General features: G+C 42.5%; 1 protein-coding gene across 2 annotated transcripts in view; it reads left to right on the top strand.

The window, feature by feature from the left end:
- The window catches only part of SHC4 (SHC adaptor protein 4), a 31524-nt gene extending 11391 nt beyond the window's left edge, over positions 1-20133 (top strand). The window contains exons 3-12 of one of the 2 annotated variants that reach the window (XM_071568715.1): positions 4540-4603; positions 5539-5658; positions 6822-6875; positions 9879-9930; positions 10986-11112; positions 13084-13261; positions 14608-14668; positions 16030-16209; positions 17686-17939; positions 18662-20133. In XM_071568715.1, coding sequence (XP_071424816.1) covers positions 4540-4603; positions 5539-5658; positions 6822-6875; positions 9879-9930; positions 10986-11112; positions 13084-13261; positions 14608-14668; positions 16030-16209; positions 17686-17939; positions 18662-18817 — 1246 coding nt within the window. In that variant the 3' untranslated portion in view covers positions 18818-20133. The remainder of the gene's footprint in view (positions 1-4539; positions 4604-5538; positions 5659-6821; positions 6876-9878; positions 9931-10985; positions 11113-13083; positions 13262-14607; positions 14669-16029; positions 16210-17685; positions 17940-18661) is intronic. The other variant, XM_071568716.1, reaches the window with a different exon arrangement.
- The last annotated feature ends 2588 nt before the right edge of the window (positions 20134-22721 follow it).

Here is a 22721-nt window from a genome sequence, read left to right as displayed (position 1 = left end):
GAGTGCCAAGTGGCCAAATGAACACAGGGTGGCAAGGGAAGGGTCAGGCACTGAGGTGCTTTTTACCCTCGGTGGCCATGTGGTGAGGAGGTTGGCAGAGCAGATTTCACAGCAGCAGCTTTCCAGGACTGTTGTTGCCTGCCAGTGACCCAACTTACATACTCTTAGGACATCCCTCCCATTTTACAGACATTTATGATCCCAAATGCCATAGACATGACAGAAGTAACACCAAGAAACAACAGTAATGTAACAGATTCCTTTTCTTGAGCGGCTTTGTCTTTTTTTTTTCTTTTAATGGTTACCCATAAATGTGCTGTTCTTGCTGTTCTGGATACAAGATGTGTTTGGGTTGTCACCCTTAAGCTGTGGCTTTTGCTGGACCCTGACATGTGCTTCCCTTGTCCAGCCCTTCAGATTTTTTCCTCTTACACATTTCCCACTTCTGTTAAATCAAGCTGATTATTAGTCATTGTATTTGGGCATTTATGGGAAAAGGGATTCTGTATCTTGGATCGGGGCATTAACTTTCAAACTCGCAAATGGTCTGGCAGTGAGGGGTGAAGGGCCTCTGAGTCGTGCTGTGGGGAGGGTTGCTGGAAGAAGGCTGACTTTGTTTGGAGGATTAATTTCAACTTTGTTGAGCCACACAATCCCTTTCTGTTACATGGTGTAGGCAGAGCCCTAGATGCTTAAAAGCAAATCCTCAACAGCATGCTTGCTTGCTTACATCAGCCCATCTCTCATCTTTTACCCTCGTTTTGGGGAAACAATAAACAAAGTGTCTCAGTGTTACTGCCCGCAGGCCTCTCCTGCATGGGCACACTCTCAGAGGGGCAGAGGGGCATCTGCCACAGGTTTCACTCCAGAGGTGCAGACCCAGAGAAAAACCTGTAGACTGTACAGCTGAGCTGGTCTAAAGGCTTATGGAGACCAAAAATGGGGCCACCCTGTCACACCCTCCTGCCCCAGTGCTTGCTGAGCCCTTGCCAAGCGGCTGCTGCTGACTCAGCGGGCACAGGGAGCAGTGCCCTGGGGTGTGCGAGGCTGCACCAGATTTTTTTCTGGAGAAAGCAAAAATTCCCTGTGCCAGCAGCTCCCACAGCATTCAGCTGCCTGGGGACTGTGGCACTGTCCTGGTTCAGGATATCTGAGCTCAGAGGGTGGGGAGCTGCCTACAGTTGCCTGCTCAGGAGTCTCAGTGTCCCAGCTGAGATCCTGCTTCCCTGTCCCAGCTCTTGGATCCCTGCCCACAGAGAATTGTGCCATCCTTGGTCCTCACTGAACTGTGCCCAGCAGAATAACTCTCCCTGCAGAAGAGGAGCATCTGCTGGGGCCAGGAGCAGGAGCAGGAGCACAGCCTCTGTGCTGGGTTTGCTGCTGGTGACAGCACAGGGGACCAAAGTGCTTCAGTGTACTATTTTTCAGGATGGTGAAAAGAACTGACCCAGATCTCTTCCATTCACTATGAAAAGGGAAAAACTGTGTCAATGAAACAATGACCAGTTTATGTAATTGTATGGGCATTGCAGGACCAGCAGACAGTGAATCTACTTCAAATGGCAGAGGATGCCTGAAGAGCTGAGGAGTGACATTTTCTTTGCCTTAAACAGCAAGAACAATTTACAATCCTCGCAGCTCTCCTAATTCCATTCTGTGGCTCCCAGGATTGAGAAGAGCTGCTGCAGAGTAAGGAATTGCAGTTACCTCATTCAGGGTGATTTAAAAGGAAAACAAAGAAACCCACCCAAATGTTTTGTGTTGTGATGAATGACAAGGAGGAGCAAAAGAAACAGCAGCAATATGACTGAAATAACTGGTACTGTCACAGATTTGGAAGGTCTCAAACAGACAAGCAAATGGCAGCATCTGTAAGATTCATATTTGTCCAGAAGAACCTCTACACAAGCTGTGCACAGATGTATCCACCCAGCAGATCTAAAGGCAGAGACTTGCCCAAGCAACTGTTTGAAAATGAATGCCTGTAAGAATGAATTAATAGCAGATTTCCAGGAAGAAAGCACAGATACAGTAAATCCCATTTCAGTTTATCATGGACATATCCAGCATTTCTTTCCTTCCTAATGTTCAGTGCAGTTTCTAGTTTACTGAAATGACTGCAGGTAGGAAGTGTTCAGTCATAGCAGCAGGTGTTACCAAACTGCTGATCTTCACACCTTTAAAATAATATTTGTGAAGTTTTGTTAGATTGCTTGGAAAACCACCCAGAGGTACAAAGCAAGAAATGTCTGTAAGAAGGTAATTTCCCCTACCAAAGAGAGGTAACAGAAACTATTAAGTAGAAATGGATTGCCTAGTTTTTGGTTCCTGTTTGCTGGACAGTGCTTCAGAGAGTGGTGGAGTGGGCAGCCACCACACTGGCTGGTACAAGAATGGGCTCTGTGGCTGGCAACTTTGCCTACACCTCCTGAATCCACATGGACTGCCTGACTTGTGCAACAACTCATTTGTCACCAAAAGAGATGACTTCCCTGTGTTTCCAATTTGTTCTCTTTCTGGTTTTCTTTCTAGGTAGGGCTAGACTTGAAGGCTCCAAGTAGCCTTAGTGTCTTGGCTCTGATTTTAATTTCCTTTAATATTGAATGAGAAGATGAGTTCTCATTTTCCAAGCTGATTATTGGAATCTGCAAGGTCATCCTGCGGGATGTCTTTCCCTTTTTTTTTTTTTTTAAATTTTGGCCTTTCTACAGTTAACAGCTATATAAAACAGGAGTTAAAGAGGAAGAATACCAGAATTCGCTTCAGAAACATATTTGCAACAACTGTGTAGGGGGAAGTACTTTGCTTTAAAATGCTAAAAATAGGCAATGTTTAAAAGGCTGGATTTGTGACCCATCTTGTGTAGCCCTCAGTGAGGCCCCTCTTCTTCCCTGCTCTTTTTGCTCAGAAAATATTAATGATATTGTTATTATTTTGCTGTGAGTGAGGTCTCCATTCATTTGACAATCTGCAGACTGGATTTCTTAGGGTATTCTCTGACAGGAAGACTCAAGGTGTGTCACTGATCCTCAGTGCTTTAAGCCCACAGGTGTAGCAGCCCATGGGGCACTGAGCAGGGGCAGAGCAGGGCTGTGCTGGCTTTGCTTCTCTCTGATCTGTTCCCTTGGCACAGTGCAGGGTCCTGGGGGGACCACACTCCTCCCTGGAGCACCTCTGCTTCATGGGATGTGTCTGGCTGGAGCCTTTCACCCTTGTGTGCCCTCCTGGTATTTTTTAGCCCTTCTGAACCAAAACTTTCTCAGGAAATAAAGCCCAGTGGTGCTTTCCTCCCACACGTGTGCCAGGATCTGGAAACAAACTTTCCTGACTAGCTTGTTTCCTAATTAGCTCTTTGGATAATAATCCAATAACATAAGCAAATAATTAATTCCCTTCCCCTTAAGAATGAAACAAAATCCCAACCCTTGGAAGCCCATGTCTGAATTCAGTCAAGAGAGAAAGGCTGAGGCTGCAGCCTCTGAACAGGGGGTGAGGTGGGACCCCAGGAGGGTGACGGGCCCTGGGGCTCAGGGCCAGGGCAGCTGCAGAGGTTGGGACTGTGGCTCAGACCGGGATGTCCAGGCAAGGTTAAGGAAACTTGGTAAGCACATTCCACCCCAGGAAGAGGGCACCATTTTTTGCTGACTCCAGAGCAGAGAGTACCAGTCAGGAAAAGCCTGTGTCTTCCAGCAAAAAGTTTTTTTCCAGCTGCTGTGCTGACCTCGATGATGGCCGTCAGTGCTCCACTGCATATCCAAACCAGTCACTGCCAAGGCACAGACCAGAATTTGCTTTGTTCAAGTGTGAAAAATAGACACAGCACACCTTTCTGTTATACGGTGTGTGATTTAGCTGGCTTTGATGTAGACTAATGAACACTGCAAGTGTTTTATGCCTTACCTTTCCACTGCCCTAACTGAGAGGCATCTCTATAGGATAATAAGTGGCTGGAAAGAATGTCTAGGTTGGGAAATTCCAGAGATGGAAAAATACACCAAGACCTCAGCTCTGACAAAGAACTGGAGGAATTGATTACACCTTCCCATACTCCCCTCCACATTGTATTTTTTTTTAAGAAACTCTAAGTCCCAGAAAGGCAATCAGGGCTCACTCAGCATGCACCTGCTGCACTAAATAAGAAGGATTAAGCAGGGAGGGGCCCCTCCTGGCAAGGAAGAGATCCATCAACCATACTGAGAAAGAGGATTTAAAGTCATTACGTTGTTTGAGCATCTTGTGGTTAATTATGTTTGGAGGCTTTTTAAACAAATTTTTCTTAGGTGAACCTGATGTATTTGATGAAGAAAAAGAACCAACCTAACCCAGGCTGTTGAATCATTGTATTTTGCTAAATAGTTGGAGGGGTATTTTTTTAACAGTGGGAGGAAAGAAGAAAGAAAAACAACTGTCAAAGACTTTCCAGAAGATTTAAGTGTTTATAAGTGGGCTGATAACAATTAATTGCAGAGTTGCTGGCTCTGTTACAGATGGTGCATGTGAAATGATCCAACAGTTCATGCTGTACTGTTTTGTTGGCAGGGAAGCCATAAGCCGACTCTGTGAAGCTGTATCAGGTACAAATGGAGCTATAAAAAAGAGGAAGGTAAATACTATTTTAGCTGAACAATTAACTCACTTTATCTGTTTTTGATAAGCAGGATACATGATTCCCTACCGGGCTTCAGTCCATGGTGGATTTAGCACATATTAATCCATCTGAACTCACAATGTATAACATGAAAGCGCTGGTAACAGAGGGTGTAGCCTCCTTGGCTTGGGGCTGAGGCCATTTCCTACTTCATTTTTCTCAGGATTAATGCTTTGCCCAGAGTTCCTGCTTCTACCAGCCGTTGCAGTGCTTGGTGCTTTACGAGTGTTAAGTTTTGGCTGGTAAATTACTGGAATTGGGTGGGTTTTTGAATTGCAAAAGGGAGCTGATACACTGGAGGATCACCTGCTCTTATTTATATATATAAAAAATTAAACACAACTAAAATGGCAGTGTTTAATGGGTTTTATTAAGTAACTGGGATGCAGTGAGGTGCAACATCAGTGGTTACTACTGGGTTGTGTCCAGAGGAACTTACTGATTTCCCTCTGTAACTGTGGAGCTTGGGAGGAATGAATTTGCTGATTTCCTTCTGTAACTGTGGAGCTTGGGAGGAATGAACATGCTCCTGAAAAAAAGAACACTGGAGAGAATGTCTTGTTTCACTCAGAAGCACTTCATCCTCAGGAAACAAAGAAGAGTTCAGAAGGAAAATTACACATTCTGAATTACTGAGCCAACTATAACATTTAGCTCACTGGGATTTTGCTTTAAAACTTTTTTCTCTAATATTGACATAAAATCCAAGCCTATCAGTACTGTATTCAGAGCTGATGTTTGCTAGAAGATCCATTTGTGTTTGATCAAGCCATTATCCTTGTTTCATTGAAAGTCTCAATAAGATAGTGTAAAAGCTACTTGACTTTGATATGTTTCTGCCCCTGACAGACTCAGCTGTCAGCCTCTTTCTTTTGTTTCTTTGTTCAAAGCCTCCAGTGAAGTTTCTGTCTTCTGTACTTGGCAAAAGTAACCTTCAGTTTTCTGGCGTGAATATAAAGCTGACCATTTCAACAAGCAGCCTCACTTTGGTTAATGTGGACACTCAGCAGGTAGGATACCTGTAATCAGCATCCTTTTATCCATGCTACTGTTTTCTCCTCCTTAGTGGCTTCTGAAGGAAAGGGCCCTTCAAAGGGAAAGCAGCACCCTTGAGCAGACTTGAGCATGCCTGCTGAAGCTGAATTACATGATGCCTCTGAATTTAAAAATGAGAGCACTTTGGAGGAATTGGACATGCAGCACATGCCCTTTTTTTCATGATGGTGTGTTCCATGGGGAGGGATCCTCAAGCACCTGACAACAGATTCTGGGTTTGCCTGTAGTACAGGGGTCTCCTGTCCACTGGACATCCATGTTGGGAGAGAATGGGACTTCTGGCACCAGGTTTCCTTTCGGGTGCAGCAGGAAATGCCTTCCCTGCAGCAGGTGAAGTTCTCAGGGCTTGCAGCTAAAGAGAGGTCCTTTGAACCTGTTCTGTTTGTAACAGGACTAAAAGCCACCTGGACAGATCTTCCAAAGGCACTGCTGTGCTGCGTGTTGCACACACAGACACACAGGGTGCTGTCTTGAAATGCATTACTAGACATCTTCAAATGGAGAAGCCTGATAATTCTTACTCTAATCTTGTGCTGCCTTATTTCATTGTGTTCACACCGGCATAATGTATTGCACTTGATGTTATAATAAAGAACAGTTTGTTTCCAGAGATGAGGTAGTGTTTGAAATAAAGAAGAGTTGATGCTTGATCTGGCTGATGAAATTTCTGCCAGTAACAGTTTGGTGCTAATGGTGAGAGAGAATATGATCAGACTATCCATGGAGCCACTTTGTAAAAACACCACATTTAAATAAAATTGTTTGGAATTTTAAAATTAATATCTCAAGACTTTGCAAACGTACTCAGTGTCTGCAGTTACGCCCCCTTCAAAGTTTCATTTCACTTCATCCTGACTAGGTTAGAAGTTGGTGATGGAATTAATTCTGAAAACTCCTTATGAGAGATTATTCAGGGATCTAGACATTAGTAAACATGAATGGGCAGTCCCAAAAATATTCCTATTTTTATGTCCCTCCTTCCTTCCCAAATGATATGTGCATGCATTAATAGACTGGGTTGTCATGGACTTCATTGCTTGCTCTGTGATGGGCAGTGCTCTGCTGTTCTCTAGGTGTGGGCTGTGAGCATGTTTAACCAATTTGTTGTGCTTTTCAGATTATTGCCAACCATCATATGCAGTCCATCTCCTTTGCTTCTGGAGGTGACCCAGTAAGTATTGATTTATAGGATACAATTCTGCAGGTATAATGAAATTATTATGAGAATAAAAGTACCTGCAAGTACTTTTCTTCATCCCTTCCTGCCACAAGCACTAACACACTTCTGGATCAGGACCAGTAATACAAGAAAACTGAGGGAGTGAGACTGAAAAGGAGTTCTGACTTGGGGATCTAAAAATAAGCACCTGAATGTATGAATTATCAGTTTTGTAGTCCCTGTAATCCAATACCTGTCACAAAAGTGGTCAGCACTGGCACCTCTACATTTTTACATGAATTTTGAGCCAGATCCTATGAGACAGATATAACATAAGCACCTTCTTCCTTCAGATAGGGCTGTTTGTTCTGGTGTCATAGTTATGTAGTCACTGATGTTTTCAAGCAAGAGGTTTTCTATCCTTCTCCAAACTCTTTACTGCAGTGATTGTAAGCAGGACATGCCATCTATAAACAAGCTCAGCCCTGTCACTGTTCTGAATTTTACACTCCATGTGATATGAAAACAGTATTTTTTAAATCAGTTTTAAATTTTCTGCCTTTCAATTTTGTTAAATGTCTCCCTGTTCTTGTCTTATGACACAGGGAAAAGAGAAGGCTCTTTGGGTCGTGCTCTTGATAGCACTGGGGTGGATGCCAGTTCCAGCTTTGATTGGAAAATGACAGATCTGCCTCTTCGGATTTAGGATCAGTCAGGGGAAGGGAGCTGAGAATTGGTGCTGTGTAGCTGACAGGCCTTCCTTGGAAGGGCACATGTAACTGGAGCTTTCTGGAGCTGGGCTGGGAAGTGGGTAGGCAGAATGTCTGCAGGCCCTGTGCTGTCAGTCCTGCACCCAGAGGGGAGGGGCAGCACCGGCCTGGTGCCAAAACTGCATCCTTGAGGATCCCATTTAAAGCTTAAGGCATTTTGAGAATCTACAAAGTTCAAATTTCACCTTGAGATGCCTGTGCCATCCTAATACACCACATTGCACTATACAGTCCTTGGACTCTGCAGACCCTTCCTGGTATGGAGTTCCAAGTAGCTCCAGCAGGTGCTGGCATGCTGTTGTACTGAGCATCACAATATTTCATTTCCAAACTGCAGTTTCTTGATAGTTAAACAATTTAAATATGTCCTTAAGCTTACTTGCTTTTGAAGTATGTACCACGTCCCATATGCTGGCTGTCTAGTTTGTCTTTATGTAACATTTCCAGTTTGGAAGATTCTGGGTTGTGTTTTCAGACCTCAGCTAAGCAGGTTGGATGAGTCATTCTTCAGGGCTTGTTTCCCTTTTTTAAGTTATTTTGTATTATTATCCTGCATTGATCTTGTACAGTGATCCCCTTAGATTTCACAGGCTAAGCAGGGCTGGGTTTGGTCAGTACTTAATGGCAAGGCCACCAAGAGATGTGCTTGCACATGGATGTGCTGCAGGAAAAGGGGTTGGTGGTGCAGCTGGTGACACTTTTACTGGGAGGATATTCAAAAACGGAGGTCTTGCTCAGCAGTGGTAACTATAAATCCAGTGGCCCTTCACGTAAGGGGCAATTCTGGCATCCTGTTTGGGTAATCTCTGCAAAATTCCCTTTACATTTAAAATGGGGTATTTCTCCACCTGTCCCCACACTCAAGGTCTAAGCACAGGTCAGTGTTGCTCTGTGCTGTTAAGCAGTAACAGTATTCTACCTGACGATTAAACCTATTCTGGCTTTATTTTAAAGCCAAGTCATCCAGCCACATACATAAGCATTAAAGACAAAAACAGCAGGTACTGCTCCAGTTACTTTAGTTTCTATTTGCTCTCTAGAACTAATTTATTTTAAAATATTTATGAACGTTAAAAAAAACTTCAAAGGAAAAGGAAGGAAATTGAGCTCACTAGATGCATAAGAAATATTTACCTTGCTTTGTTTTAATGATAATAACTTTAAAAAAGATTTTAAAAAAATCTAGGACAAGTTCTCCTGGCCTCAAGTCCTGCCTCTTGTGTCATTCATTGTGAATTATTAAATGATTGTTCTTGGGCATATTGCAAATGGGGTGTTGTTTCCTGCCAGCTGATTGCATCTTCCCTCAAGAGAGCCATGCCTTTAAGCTGTGAAATGCATTTTCCCCATCCTGCCTTAAAGATCCAAAATAACAAAATGCATCTTTAATAATTAAAAGAATGTTATTCATTACCTCACCAATTTTACTATAACACTGAATTATCAAGCCGCTTTTTGCTTTTGCAGTATGACAGAAATGTTAATTTTTCTATTCCAGTTCCCTTTTCAGTTTGACTAGAAAAAGAGGATTATTTCAGTGCTGGTTGGAAAGAGAATCAGAACACGCAACTGATTATACTGAGGTTGTCTGATTTCAGCAGCAGCTTTGAGATCCAGAGTAATTTAACCTGATTGTAGCCAGAGTAAAATCAGGCAGCAGCAACTGAGATCAGATACCTATTTTGTTCTGCCTCACTTTAAACTTGAACTTTTCTCTGAGATGCCTTCAAAACTCAGTCTTCATGCAACAAACTGGAAACATTACAGCTTGTCATTTGCAGTGTATCAGCACTGCTTTATCTTTCCCTGCTATTGATGAGGACTGTCCCAGGCTCAAGCTGTGGCTGGCAGTCACACAGCCCTGAAGTCACCTGGGAGAGGCCTCGAGATCCGTGAGCAGTGGAAGAGCAGCACTGCCTGCTGAGGAGGCACCAGTTGTTATTTCTACTCTGGCTGCAGAGCTGGAATTGAATACACAGTTTATTGAAGACCCAAAGAATGCCAAATGGTCTAGTGTTTTTTAGAAGGAAGAGATTATGGGACAATTGTTGTGTCCATACCCCCCTGAGTGTGGCACTGATATTTCCCTTAGCTCACTTTGCTAGTACCTCTAGTTGATTTTCCCTGAAAGAAGCACACATTTTAAAGCTAAAAATATATCTGTCTATACTCAATTGCTTTGCTATGGTGGAAGGGTGGTTCATAATGATAATTTTCAATATATTTGTTGTCTTCTTTCTTATAGGATACAACAGACTATGTTGCATATGTAGCAAAAGATCCTGTTAATCAAAGAGGTATGGAAACAATTATCAAATTGTTATATGTGCTTATTTAATTGCTTTATTTGTACATAACAAGAAATTGTTTGACTTGTGAAGCAAGAAAGCTACTGACCAGTTCAATATTCTGTAGAATTTGTGACTGCCCTATATGGATAGGGCTAATGGTATGTAAGCTGTGGCTTTAAATGTAATATTCTTTGTGCAACAAAGTGAGAATCCGCAGGTCAGACTGGAGCTGTACCAGCTGCTGGTTCCATGCAGGGGTAGGAGCCTTCCCAAGTTGCCTGGAAAGCAACTGGCCTGCTCTGGGACAACTTCCAGGTGCAGGTGAGGGAAGGGTAGTGAATGAGCCTCCTCATCTAGTTCAGACTTCTGTGTATGTTGCTGGCAGGCAGAGTAGGATATATATATATATATATATATATATATATATATATATATATATATGTATATTCAGGTGTATGAAACCTTGTCCCCTCTGGAGGCTAACCCAGGGAATAAACTCATCACTTATTATTTGTGGGCAGGACAAGAAAAACTGGCATTTGGCTGCTTCTTTTATGGCAGACAGTTCTCAGAGCAATCCTGCTGATGGCTCTGAAGTTAGTTAGTAGTGATGGCTCCAGAAAAGCTCACTCTGAGGTGCTGTGAGTGGCTTGTAAGATCAGGATGTTTTCTGGAGAAGGTTTGCTGAAGCCTCACGGTCTGGCCTGTCATGCCTTAGCCCAGGCTGCCAGAGCTGCCCACACTCGTGTTTTCATGCTATTTCACATGAAAACTGCGTGTAGGGCTGGTTCTGTGCCCTGTTTCTGCTTACTGCTAGGCACAGGGAGAAAAGCTGATGCAGGAAGCATAAATGGAGTTTCTTTTACTGAGGTCTGAGATAAAAAATACCTAGAGCAATTTCCTTAATGTGTGAGTAATCTCAGTCTATATAATGTCCCAGAATCATCTATCTACATGCATATTTTCATGCCCAGCTTTTCTGCTATAAGCAGTACAGCTTGAGTCTCTATTTTCTGGTATAAAGTGCATTTACCTAATTAAAGTCAGGTGTCTCTTTGCAGCATGCCACATTCTGGAATGTCCCAATGGGATGGCGCAGGAGGTGATAAACACCATAGGGCAGGCTTTTGAGCTCCGCTTCAGACAGTACCTGAAGAACCCATCTAGCCTGGTTACATCTAATGAAAGGTCAGCACATTCTCAGTCACTTAACTGGTATTTTCCTTCCCTTTACTACTTTTCAGGAAAAAAAATACATTACAAAGAGTGGCTCATAAGTAAGATGCTTTGGATATGCTTTCTGGACATACACTAATTGTATTATATGCCTGTATGTGCAGAGTATAATAGACTAAAATTAGCTTATTCCATTAAATCCATTGATTTCTGTGACATTTGTACAGGTGCAGAATACAGAATTTGCTGTATTGTTCCTTAGATAAAACAGCCTTATCTTAAGTCATGCAAGTTAAACAAATGTTCAAATTACTCTGCCCAAGTAAGTTCAGCTCTATAAATAGCACACACAGACTGAGCTCAGGGCTGACCCGTGCCAAGTTTAAGCTTGCTGCAGCTGTGGAAAGTGTGGGGTGGGGAAAAATCCATTTTAATTCACCTTTCTGCGGTTCTGCTCATGTCCTGGCAGTGGCCTCGGGTTTCACCTGCTGGGACTTACATCAGCCTGGTGTACTGAAATAAACACAGCCATGCACATGAACATGTGAAGCCCTGTCCTCTGCACACTGCCCAAAATACAGGGCCTGAATGAATTCTGGACCACAATTCCCCATTTCAGTTACCCTTTCTCTGTTGCACTGGGGGCACAATTCCTGCTCTAGTTTATGGCTCTCCTACCAGGTTGGCCATGCCTGTTTTTCTCTGGCGTCTTTTTACTATAACACCAAATTTGATTGCTTGCAACCTCCCATGAGTAGGTGAAGCTGTGGCACCACTTAACTGCACGCTGAGCTCTGGAGCCCTGTGCAGGCAGTGTCCCTGGTACAGTGCCTGATGCAGCACAGCAGAGCTGGTTTTATTGCATAAAAGCAACTCCAGCTTATATTTATTTCAGGGTATATAGTGGTTCTTGCCATTCCACTGCTAATACTGGTCTCTTTTTCCTGGGCACAGTAACCAGAGGAAAAGCCTTTCCTGTGCAACTTCTGGGTTATGCCATAAGAAGCAAAGGAGCAAGGAGGAATGGAAGAGGCTAATTAGGTTTCCTCCTTAAGCATAACCCGCAGCCAGCCTTGGAAAACAGTCCTTGTGCAGAGCAGTCGGATATTGCTGTGTGAATGAGTCACTCCCTTCCAAACTACTATGAATCACATAATCAAATACTTGCACTGCATATCACATAATCAACTACTTGAACTTTATCTCTTTCCTGCTCGAGGCCTTTTATCCAATTATACTCTTGTTAATCAGAGAAGTAAGATTTGAGATGAGGTTTTTTATTTTGGGACCAGAGACAGTACAGGAAGCACCCAGTTGCTTTGCAGTGTATCAGCTGTACATTGAAACTATCATCATTCTGGTTTAACTCCAGAAAAATATTGGGCACTCTCCTTGATGTCATTCAGTGTTTTCTTCAAGCTGAAACAGAACACTTCTATTGATTATAGTTGTTAAATTCAGAGTACATTCCACTCAGAAAAACTTCTTTTTTTGTAGCAATATTTGATTTTCTAAAACAGTTGTAGGCTTGTCTGATTAAATGCCACAAGGTTTTAATTTTCTCTTGTAACTCTGCCTGCCTGCCAGCAATCTCTAGATTTATCAGGTGAGCCAATGAGCCAGAGGAATTAGTTTTATGGTCAACATTTTGTATACCTTAATGAACAATGCATTGGCACTCTTCTCTAAAAGTTTTCAGTAGGTACCTCTTACACTTTCAAGTCAAAGAAAAGGTATCTGGGCTGCCTGATGCTAAGGAAATGACTGCACCTTCCTTTACCCCAAACTGAGATGACTCAACTTTTAATTCAGGAAGAAGTAACTGGAAAAATAAACAGCTCTGAAAGTTCAGGCCCAAAGCCCTTTACAGCCTCCATATGGCTGATCTGTGTATTGTGCAATGTGCAGACACTGGGAACATTTGCTTACACTAGAAAGCAATTGATTACAGCAGTGGCTTTTTTTCCCCCATATTTTTTGCAGTGAGGCAGCAAATACTGACGGATCAGCTGGGAATTCACAGGAGAGGGAAGATCATGAATACTACAATGAAGTTCCAGGGAAGGAGCCTCCCACCGGCGGAGTGTTAGACATGAGAAAGAAAGTACAAACAGACCAAAGGGCCAAGTGTCCCATTCAGTACAAAAAGCAGTATTGCTCAGTAAGTATATCATCTTCTGGGATAAATATTCACTGCCTATTATGGGAATGAATAATAAAATGTTACTGTGGTGTTAAAGCATGGCATTAACATCAGAACCAGGTCCTGATTATCCTGGGAAAAGGGTTTTTAGGCTAGGTTTAATGATGCTTAGTACATAATTGAATCCCAAAGCACTTTCTGAATATTAACTGGTTTGTCCTTAGAGTACTTTTAGGAGACCAAGTAATATTCCCTTGTTCACTTGTTAGCTCTGAGAAGAAAATAGATAACCAATTTAAATGACTTATCTGAGAGAACATCTGCAAAATCTGGGACCTCCTGGCTCCTGATTCTGTGATCTGATAAATATTTCATCCTGTCCGTTACGCTCTACATCTTATACAGACAACATTGATTGCAATATATATCCAACATGCATTACTCTTGGAGTGTTTCAAGAGGCCCTGTTAAATCAGCTACAGCAGGAAGAGATTCATATATCTGTGGCTCTTGTCTGGGGTAGTGGGAATAAAAACCGATCAGGGAGTAAAAGAGCCAAGTTCAGACTGGCTGCACAAATGCCAAAGCCTACTGTGAGAGTCCTTGGGAACACCACCCTTTCCCCAGTCAGGAAAGTAGGCACCCCTGCTTGGCTCAGAGGGAGCCACACTCAAGTGCTTGCTGGAATCCAGTGGGTTCTGCCTAACAAGTTGCTGCTCCCAAGTCTTGTTTGTGTTTGGTGGCCCCTGCTCCCAGGCTGCTGTGTGTTCCTGTGCTATTGCTCCTTCCATCTTTTGCTCTGTTACATACCCTAGTCCATACTCTACATCTCAGCTGTGGGCCTGGTGGTCTTCACCTCCCCAGTTCTCTAATTCTAAAAATGTTTTACTATATTCCAAGTTTGCACCTGAAGCTTGCCAGAATTGTTGCAAGGAGTTATCCTGCACCATGTAAATGCAAAGGCCTTTTTACCATGGGGTGTTACTTTCTGATTTCCCTTCAGTTCCAGTGCTGCTTAGACAACTTTGTGACCATTTCACTTTCAAACCATGATACCTGTAGTTATCTCTCCTTGGTTTTATCACAAGGGGCATTTATAAGGAAACCTGAACTTTCTTACCTGGGAGTTACACTGTATATACTAAGCCTTAGATACATAACTGGGCAGTTAGTAGTCTCTGTGAGGCTGCAGTCCAGACATGACACTCTGCAGGAAGAACAGTATCAGCATGGAATATTATTTGAGGAGATGGGAATTTTTGGTGAAGATGTGTTTAATTACCAGTATGTCGATGAACTGGTGCATGAATGTTTTAAAGGTGGCTGAGTTTTCTATGTGACTGTTTTTACAATTTTTTCTACAGGCAGGCAGCCCAACATTCATCAATATATATGAAAATTGTCCAGAAGAGAACAAAACTGTGGGTATGTACTTTCTTTTTCTTGTCATGCATAAGCAGAATGAGCCAAGGCAGGCTGCCTGAAAGAGCTGCCCCTTGGCTTTCGATACAATGATGAAAAGTGTTCTATTTAGTGGGTCATTTTTAGTTCCCTAGATGAAGGGCAGACAAAAAAGCCTTGAAGCTTTTCTAAAGGCCACTAATCTATCTTCATGTCTGCTGGCAGACTTATTTTACTTCTCATGATACTGTACAGTAGCTCTTTGTTTTTTTAACTCTCTTTCATACGCTTTGTTGTTTTATTCCCTTTTTCATACCCTTTGGAAGATACTTCATTACTTTTCAGTCTCTGAATACACCCCTTCACCCTACAAATGCTCAATGAAGCCCAAATTATCAGCATTAGGTTTTTGTTTCAACAGATCCTGGTCCCTTGGTTTCAGCATCACTGACTTCTCAGTGTGACCGTGCCCTTCTCCTGCCTTAGGCAGCTTTGTGCCCTGGATCAATTTGCCTTTAGCAAAACCTGCTCTCAGGGACCCCAGGAGATCATCAGCCTCCATCTCTTTCTGGTCTTCCCTTGCCACAGCTGATGCCCTGAGCACATTTCCTCAGCTCATCTCTTTCCCTGCACAATGAGGTCCTTTTTGAATTCCCACCTGCACTGCTCTGAAGTGATCCATTACTCTGTCTGCAGGGGATGCTTCACTTTCTTGTGTTATTTCCGATTCAAGGAAGGAGAATCAAATGGTTTCTACAAAAAGAGGATGAACAAATAAAAGAATGAATGAATAGATCTATGAATAAAATGTTTGCTGAAGAGCAAAAATATGCCTGCTATTTGGCAAGCTAGAGTGCTATTATTTTCATACCCTGCAGGGAATATTCTGTTAGCCTGTTCCTAGGCTTGAATACTGACCTGACAGATGTGGCTTTGGCTGTCCAGGCAGGCCCACAAAGTGCCAACCTCCTCCATCTTCCCTGCTCCACCAGAATAGCAGGAGAGAAAATTGTTCAGCTTCCCATAAGCTCTTTTTGTGGTGCAGAGGGGAAGGGAAGGGTTTTGCAACAAACAATGTATATGGTTTGTGTCTCTGTAGAGTCCTATGTGTTAATTTCTTTCCAGTCAGTGCGGGGTTCACTGCTGACATCGACTGAAGCAGAACTGAACCAGTATAGAGTGTTTTTAAAACTTTATTCTGGAGTGTACCTTGTGCCTTATAACCATAAGGAAAAACAAGTTCATTTGCCCATTTTTCTTTTCCTTCTGAATTACTTTAGTGGGATATAAAGAAGTACATCATTCCTATTTCAGCTTCTACAGTTACTTAAACTTGAGATGATTAAAAAAAAAGGAAATTTGTGCATATTTTCTACTAATTGCAGGTAATTATGATGAAAAATCACAGAAGACAAAAAAAGAGGCAACATTATTGAAACCTGCTTACAAAACAGATCTCTTTGATGATCCGTGTTACATCAACACGCAGTCCCTGCAGCCTGCAGTGAGCACAGCCCGTGGTACAGCATCAGCACAGAGCCAGGGCAGCCCCCTGCGCCAGCCCAGTAGGTGCCCACTGCAATACCGTGTCTGTCTAAGCACTGCAAAGGGAGGGCCTTGTCATCTGTGTATGTGGAACAAGGTTGGGCTTTCCCATAAGAAATACAGAAAAGGTGAAGGGGGAAGAAATCTGTCCTGGCTGTTCTTTTTTCTTGTTAAGATCAAGAGAAAGGGGATTAAAGAGTAAAAGTAGTGATGGTAAACAAGCAGAGTAACCTTTCATCTTCTGTAGTTGATGACAATACATAGACTTCCACAGGTAATGATAAGCAGGTCTTTAGGATGAAACAAAACCTCGGGTCTGCATTGTGTCTCAGGGAAGAGGGTTGTCCTGTTTGCTCAAGGAGTCAACCACTCAGAGGTGGAAGAGACCACAGATGCCTTTGCTTCACAGGCAGTAGTGTGCCAGATTAAAGTGGCATCATTGTGACTGTCTTTTCTCAGTTCTTCCAGAAATGACCATTGAATCTCATCCAGTAATTTTTAAATCAAACTGTTTGATCAGTAGTATCTATTAAATGTGTGTCAAATTAAAACTTGATTTATGGACTCGAAGTAGTCGATATCCATTAAACAACTGCATAGTTGCTACTGATTGTCCTCATTATTGAAAAGACTTTATTAGCTTTGCCTTTTATGGTTTCCCACTGAATGTTTTCTCTGTCAGAGTTGGCTCCACACAACAAAGTGGACAAAGGACTGGACAGAACTACAGTAAAGGAAATCTGTGACCATTGAGACATTTCCAACCCAGGGCTGTATCATGCTCTAAAAACCAACTGCCCATATCCTGAGGAGCCTTAGGTTGCACAATTCCATTGAAGAAGTGATATCCTCTTATTTTCCTTAAAAGAATCCTGCCTGTGAATCATTTGCAGTCTGACTGGCTATATCCCAAACCACCCAGTTTTTTTAGTACATTCAGTAATTGTTCGTTTTTTCACAACAAATGCATCATGCTGTAATCCTTCCCTTCTGGCTGTGTTGGCTGTGTTGTCTTACATTCCTGCACATAGCTGGAGCCACTCAACATGACTCTCCCAATGATCTGTGACAATCATTTCAGAGCTCGTTAAGGAAGAAGGAAAAACAAGATCTTAAAAAAAAACCCAAAAACTAAAAAGCCAAAAAAAAAATCTTGCTTTTATAGGGAAGATTTGACTTTTTAATACAATCAAGAAATATAAACCCAAAACAGTACAGCATCAGAAAAATTCCTGTTGCTATTCCCTGTTGCCTAGCGACCCAAGGTTTTCCCATCTAAGGTAGGGAAGGAGATGGTGTGATAATTTTACCTAATGCACTGGAGGGTTGTGAGCATTCATGTGTGCATATTCTTACAGTCTGTACGGTTGGTTTGATGACAGCTTCACGACTGGATGGTTTGAATTTTTAAAAAGCTATAAAAATATTGCCTTGCATCCTTTTAGGATGAAGTTGTAGGTGAAGTGTCCAATACATTCCCTTTCAATTCGTTTTAGAGTTACCGGAAGCTGTTCAGCAGAGTGCCACGAGCAACACAGCTGGTCTCTGTGTTCTGCCACAAATACAGCAACAGCTAAAGAATGAAGATTGTTACCATGGCAAATTAAACAGAAAAGCAGCAGAGAGCCTCTTAGTCAATGACGGCGATTTTCTGGTACGAGAGAGCACGACGTCACCTGGTCAGTATGTCCTCAGTGGACTTCAGGGAGGGCAAGCAAAGCATCTGCTCTTGGTGGATCCTGAAGGCAAGGTATGAATATTTCATATGCTGAAATTTCAGTGCTGCTCAGATATTTCAATCAAAATGCCTGGGTGCATTCCAGGAAGTGGAACTGATTTGGTTCCATCCAGGTTAATTTAAACATAGCCAGTGGCTTCAGTAGGTTTGAAAGTTCAACACAAGAGCTTACAAGCACTGAAGTACCATGGAAGTAGAAGTGAGGTACTTAAATAGTCTTGTTAGTCCAGATGCCGATAATTAGTGTATACACTTAACACATTCTTTCAGTTGTTAATATATTGCTAGAAAAATAACCCTAACATTAAATAATTAATTACTGGATACAGAAAAGGGAGATCTGATTTGTTGTCACTTCAATTGTACTTGCTTCTGCTTAGGGGTAGAGGAGCATTCTTGAGTGACATCTCTGAGGAGAGAGTAAATCAGGAAAGTAATCCTCAGTGGCATTTAGGAAGAAATATCTCTCTTTTGTGGAGAAAAAAAAGTTATTTCATTCCCCTTTGCAGAATCAGCCCAGTTCTACATACAGTCTCTTTAACTTGGTCTTCTGCCTTTCATGTCAGCTCAGGGTGGGTTGAAGGACAGCTCTGGATCACTGTCTGCAGCCAAATGATCCTGCTCCAGTGAGTTCAGTGGTTCAAATGCCTTTTGACTTTAATGTGTTAGGCTGATGTCCAATCGGTTTTAAGCACAATCTAACCATAAATATATTCTTTTGCTTCTCCCATTAGGTGAGAACCAAAGACCATATATTTGATAGCGTGGGTCATCTTATTCAGTATCACATGGAAAATAATTTGCCAATCATTTCCTCTGGAAGTGAAGTGAGCTTGAAGCAGCCTGTGAGGAAAGAGAGTAATATGGGACACATGCAATATCACAAATAATCCCTTGGATCTCACAAATCCCAAAACAATTCATATCTGAAAACTGTACTGAGAACTTTCTATTATGAAGACAATTCAAAAAAGTATAGACTGCACTTTCTGCTGCTGTTCCAGAAGACACCTTTTTGTGTGTAATGTATGAATATATGTATATGTGTATATCTATGTAGATCTATAGAGATCAACAAGCATAGTTATATAGATACATATAATCTTAATCTTAATGGAATTAAACCTTCAGAGTGTGAGATTTGTTTGTGAGAAGGTATTTCAGACATGCACAGATGTCACTTTCAAGGTCATACTGAATCAGTAACTATTTAAAAGCACAATTAAAACTCTACATACAAAAGCTCACTTGAATGAACTGCTGGAACATTAGTACGTGCCTTTTAGCATAGAATTATTGGAAACCAATAATATTTATACTGAATTAGTTTTGGGTGGTTAAACAAACACATCTAAGCTTTTAACTATTTGCCAAAAACAAGTACAATTTGAATATTACTAAAATGTCATCTTCTTTCAATAGACACTAACAATTTCATTTTGCTTGTAACAGCACTTTACTAGCAAGTAACATTTGAAATGAATAGCATTCACATAAAGGTTGTCCAGTTTCTTAATCATTTTTTGTCACTGTCTGACTACTCAATGATTTGAGATTATGAACACTTACAAAGTTGAATTAATATATGTAACATAATTTTGGAATAGAACTTGTTAAAGGACAAGCATGCTGGATCTTAATATTTTTGTCTTGCATATGATTTTACTATTATTAGCAATTAATACTGGAGACATCTTTTTACAGGTAGACTAAATATATTTTCATCGATTACATAGTTGTTTACAAACTAGAAAAGCAGAACAAAACTAATGATACATTTTGAGAGAAAACTATTTAAAAAGATGTTTAAACTTTGCATGTGTCCTTATTCAATGTTCTTTCCAAAACAAGATACAGTTTTGCCCTCCCTTCATGTAAAGTCCATTTGTTCCTAAACATGGAAAAAGGTCTTTTAAAGGAAATCTATGAATTGTTTTGCCACAATAAATACTCTAAATATGAACAATCCTGTATTCAGAGTGAGCAGTGATTTATTTGGCTTCCTGTTAAAGAAACAGTGATGTAATAAGTAACTGAAGAAAGCCAGGTTGATTTGGGGAATGAACTGGTAGTGCAGGTGATGACCTGAGAAAGTTGTGCCTTTAAGACAAACAATGTCCTCTGGCATGAGCAGAGAGAATTCTGTCTCCCAGCCCACCGATTCAGCTCCTAAGGCAGACAATTGTTGTGGAGTTCAGCAATTGCTGGAAGATTCGACTGTAAGGGAGCACATTCTGTTCTTTTGCTTGTGTTCATGTTAAATGGGACACTGTAGTATGAGCTCTTTGCTCTGGAAAACAAGAGGAGAGGTCAAATACAGATAAAATTATTGAAGACAAGTTTCTTTGAAGAGGGAAAAGATAATGTAAAAAGCCACACTTAGAGCTGACTAGAAAACATCTTTATTGTTATCCTCAGCTAATAGCCATAAAATACATTTAATTCCTTGATAATGACATGATTAAAATACTCAATTACATATACTGAAAGGTGACGCCTTTTAAAACAGTAGTTGATTTCCGTGCTGATAGTCTGGCATTTTTGATGCCTTCAGACTAGAAGCCCAAGCTCCTGCCTGCTGTCCTGTACAAGGTTTTCCCCTCTGAAGGGCTCCAGCAAGAGTTTGTTCTTGAGCTTTGTGCCCTGGCAAGAAACCAGGACTGGAATATTTGAACCCCTGCATGACATCCTTTCTATTCTCACATCTCACCAAACTTCATAATGTGCTTGTGTCCTAGTTCAGCTGGAGGGACCAGCTAACCCTGTGTGGTGGTGATCAAACCTGTGTATTCCACCCCCTCTATTCATTCCCCAAGGACAATGGGCCATTAGCAGCAGCTGCCCAGGGAGCCATTATCTCCGTCACACCCAGCCTGAGGGGGGCGGAGCTGCTAATGGGCCATCAACAGCTCAACACCCCCTGGCTCCCAGAGTTATCACCCATTGTGTGAGTCCCCGCCCAGGGGGAGGGACTGAGTGCTCCCTGAGGGTACATAAGTGGTGGGTAAGACCTCGGGAACTTCTCGTCGGATCCAGAGCAGCAGCAGGACCTTGACAGGAGGAGATCCCTGCTCTCGCCCAGACCACAGCCCTCGCCTGCACCAACAGGTTTTTCTTTTCCTTTTGCTCTGGACTTGGGGGAGCCACAGGGGTCTCAGCACAAGGGCAAACAAACCCCCTTGGGTTTGTGCCCCAGGACACTGGGTTATACTGCTGGGGTATTGTGAGTTGAAAGCAATTTCCCTTGTGTGTCAGTGTTGTTATAATAATATTATTATTAAATTTTAGCTCTGACTTATAATCTCTCTCGTGGTGAGTTCATTTCCCCTGCTGGTTCACCTTCAAACCAGCACAGCTTGACATGACTTTATTGAGCAAACAGTGAAGCAAAACCAGCTCCTTTTCTGGCATGTCAAGGGGAGAGAAAGGCCTGAATGGAGCTGTTTTGATTTTTAAATCAAAGCTGAGTTTTATGACAGATCACAGAAGGAAGATGTACAGAACTCCATCTCTATTTTTAGTGCAAATCCAAGTTGCTCAGGACCAGAATAGCAGCATTTGGAGTTGTGATAGTCTGAGATCAAAGTTGTTCGACTTTGCCAGTCAAGATGCTGACTCTGGGACTTTTTTCACTTCATCAGTTTTCACTTTACCAATGCATGAGATGATCAGTGTGTGATGTTTGGACCACAGTGTGGTGCAGTCTGTGTCTCCCTCTCAATATCACTAGCTTCAAAAGTTAAAAAGACCTCAATCTTTGTTTTTATGTTCCTGTATCTTTTTTAAGTGCCTGAAGCAGAACTGTGAAGGAAAAGAAAGGAAAGGGAGGTAATTGGGTGCCACTGCAATAAACAAGTATCTCAAAATGTCTTGATGTGACAGAAAGCAAAGAATCCAACTAATTACAGATATAAATCAAACACAACACATCCCCGTATTACAGACAATAGTTTCCTAGAGTAACTACATCCATGCTCAAGTTTTGGTTTCTAACACTTAACATGCCTTGCCTTATTAGTGCTGTTTCTTCGTTAACGCTGCCCCGTGGAGCAGCCCCCTCATGTGAAGTATGTGAAGCTCTGTCACCTCCTGCGTGGAGCTCTTAGATCTGAATCATTTAATGCCCGTGGAAAAGCTGAGAATTGGTTAATCTCTGTTCTACTGAGAAAAATGGCTAATTTCGCCAGTAATGTCACGTTTACGAGGTTCGTTCTCTCCCAAAGCCGCTGCCCATGTCCCGACAGGCACGGACTGTCCAATGGCATCGATAAACCCGCACAGCTGCCCTGCCCTGCCCTGCCAGGGCTGAGGGCGAGTCACCGCACGGGGTTGTTACCAACGGGAACAAACGCTCTTTGTTCACACCACCTTTCGGATTTGGGGGTTTATATTTTTTTTCTAGCAATGCTTCCTACAGGCAATTCTGTGGAAGAAATCTGTTGCGTTCTGAGCAGCTTTTATTTTTTTAGAGGATGAGCTCTCGAGGCAGCGCGAGTTCTCCGAGCACCTGCCGTGACAGCAGAGGTGCCCCCGATGCCTCAGCGCTGTCGCGATACTATCGGGAGGACGCGCACGCGAGCGCCTGACGTCATCGCGCAGCCGCGTGTTGCCAGGCAACCGCCACGCCCCGCCGCAAGAGGGCGCAGCAGGGAGACCCCGCCCTTCCGCAGAGCAGCCGCTGCCATTGGTCGCCCGCTCGGCCAATGAGCTCGCCGGACGCTTTCCCGCGGCCATCCGCGCCCGCTTTCAAACAATTGGCGGGGGCGGGGCTGTTACAAGCCCCACCCCCATCCC

The sequence above is a fragment of the Pithys albifrons genome, chromosome 13 (genome assembly GCF_047495875.1).
Source record: "Pithys albifrons albifrons isolate INPA30051 chromosome 13, PitAlb_v1, whole genome shotgun sequence".
NCBI classification, from domain to species: Eukaryota; Metazoa; Chordata; class Aves; order Passeriformes; family Thamnophilidae; genus Pithys; species Pithys albifrons.
Note: the sequence above shows the minus strand (reverse complement) of the source record. Positions and strands in the feature narration are given on the sequence as shown.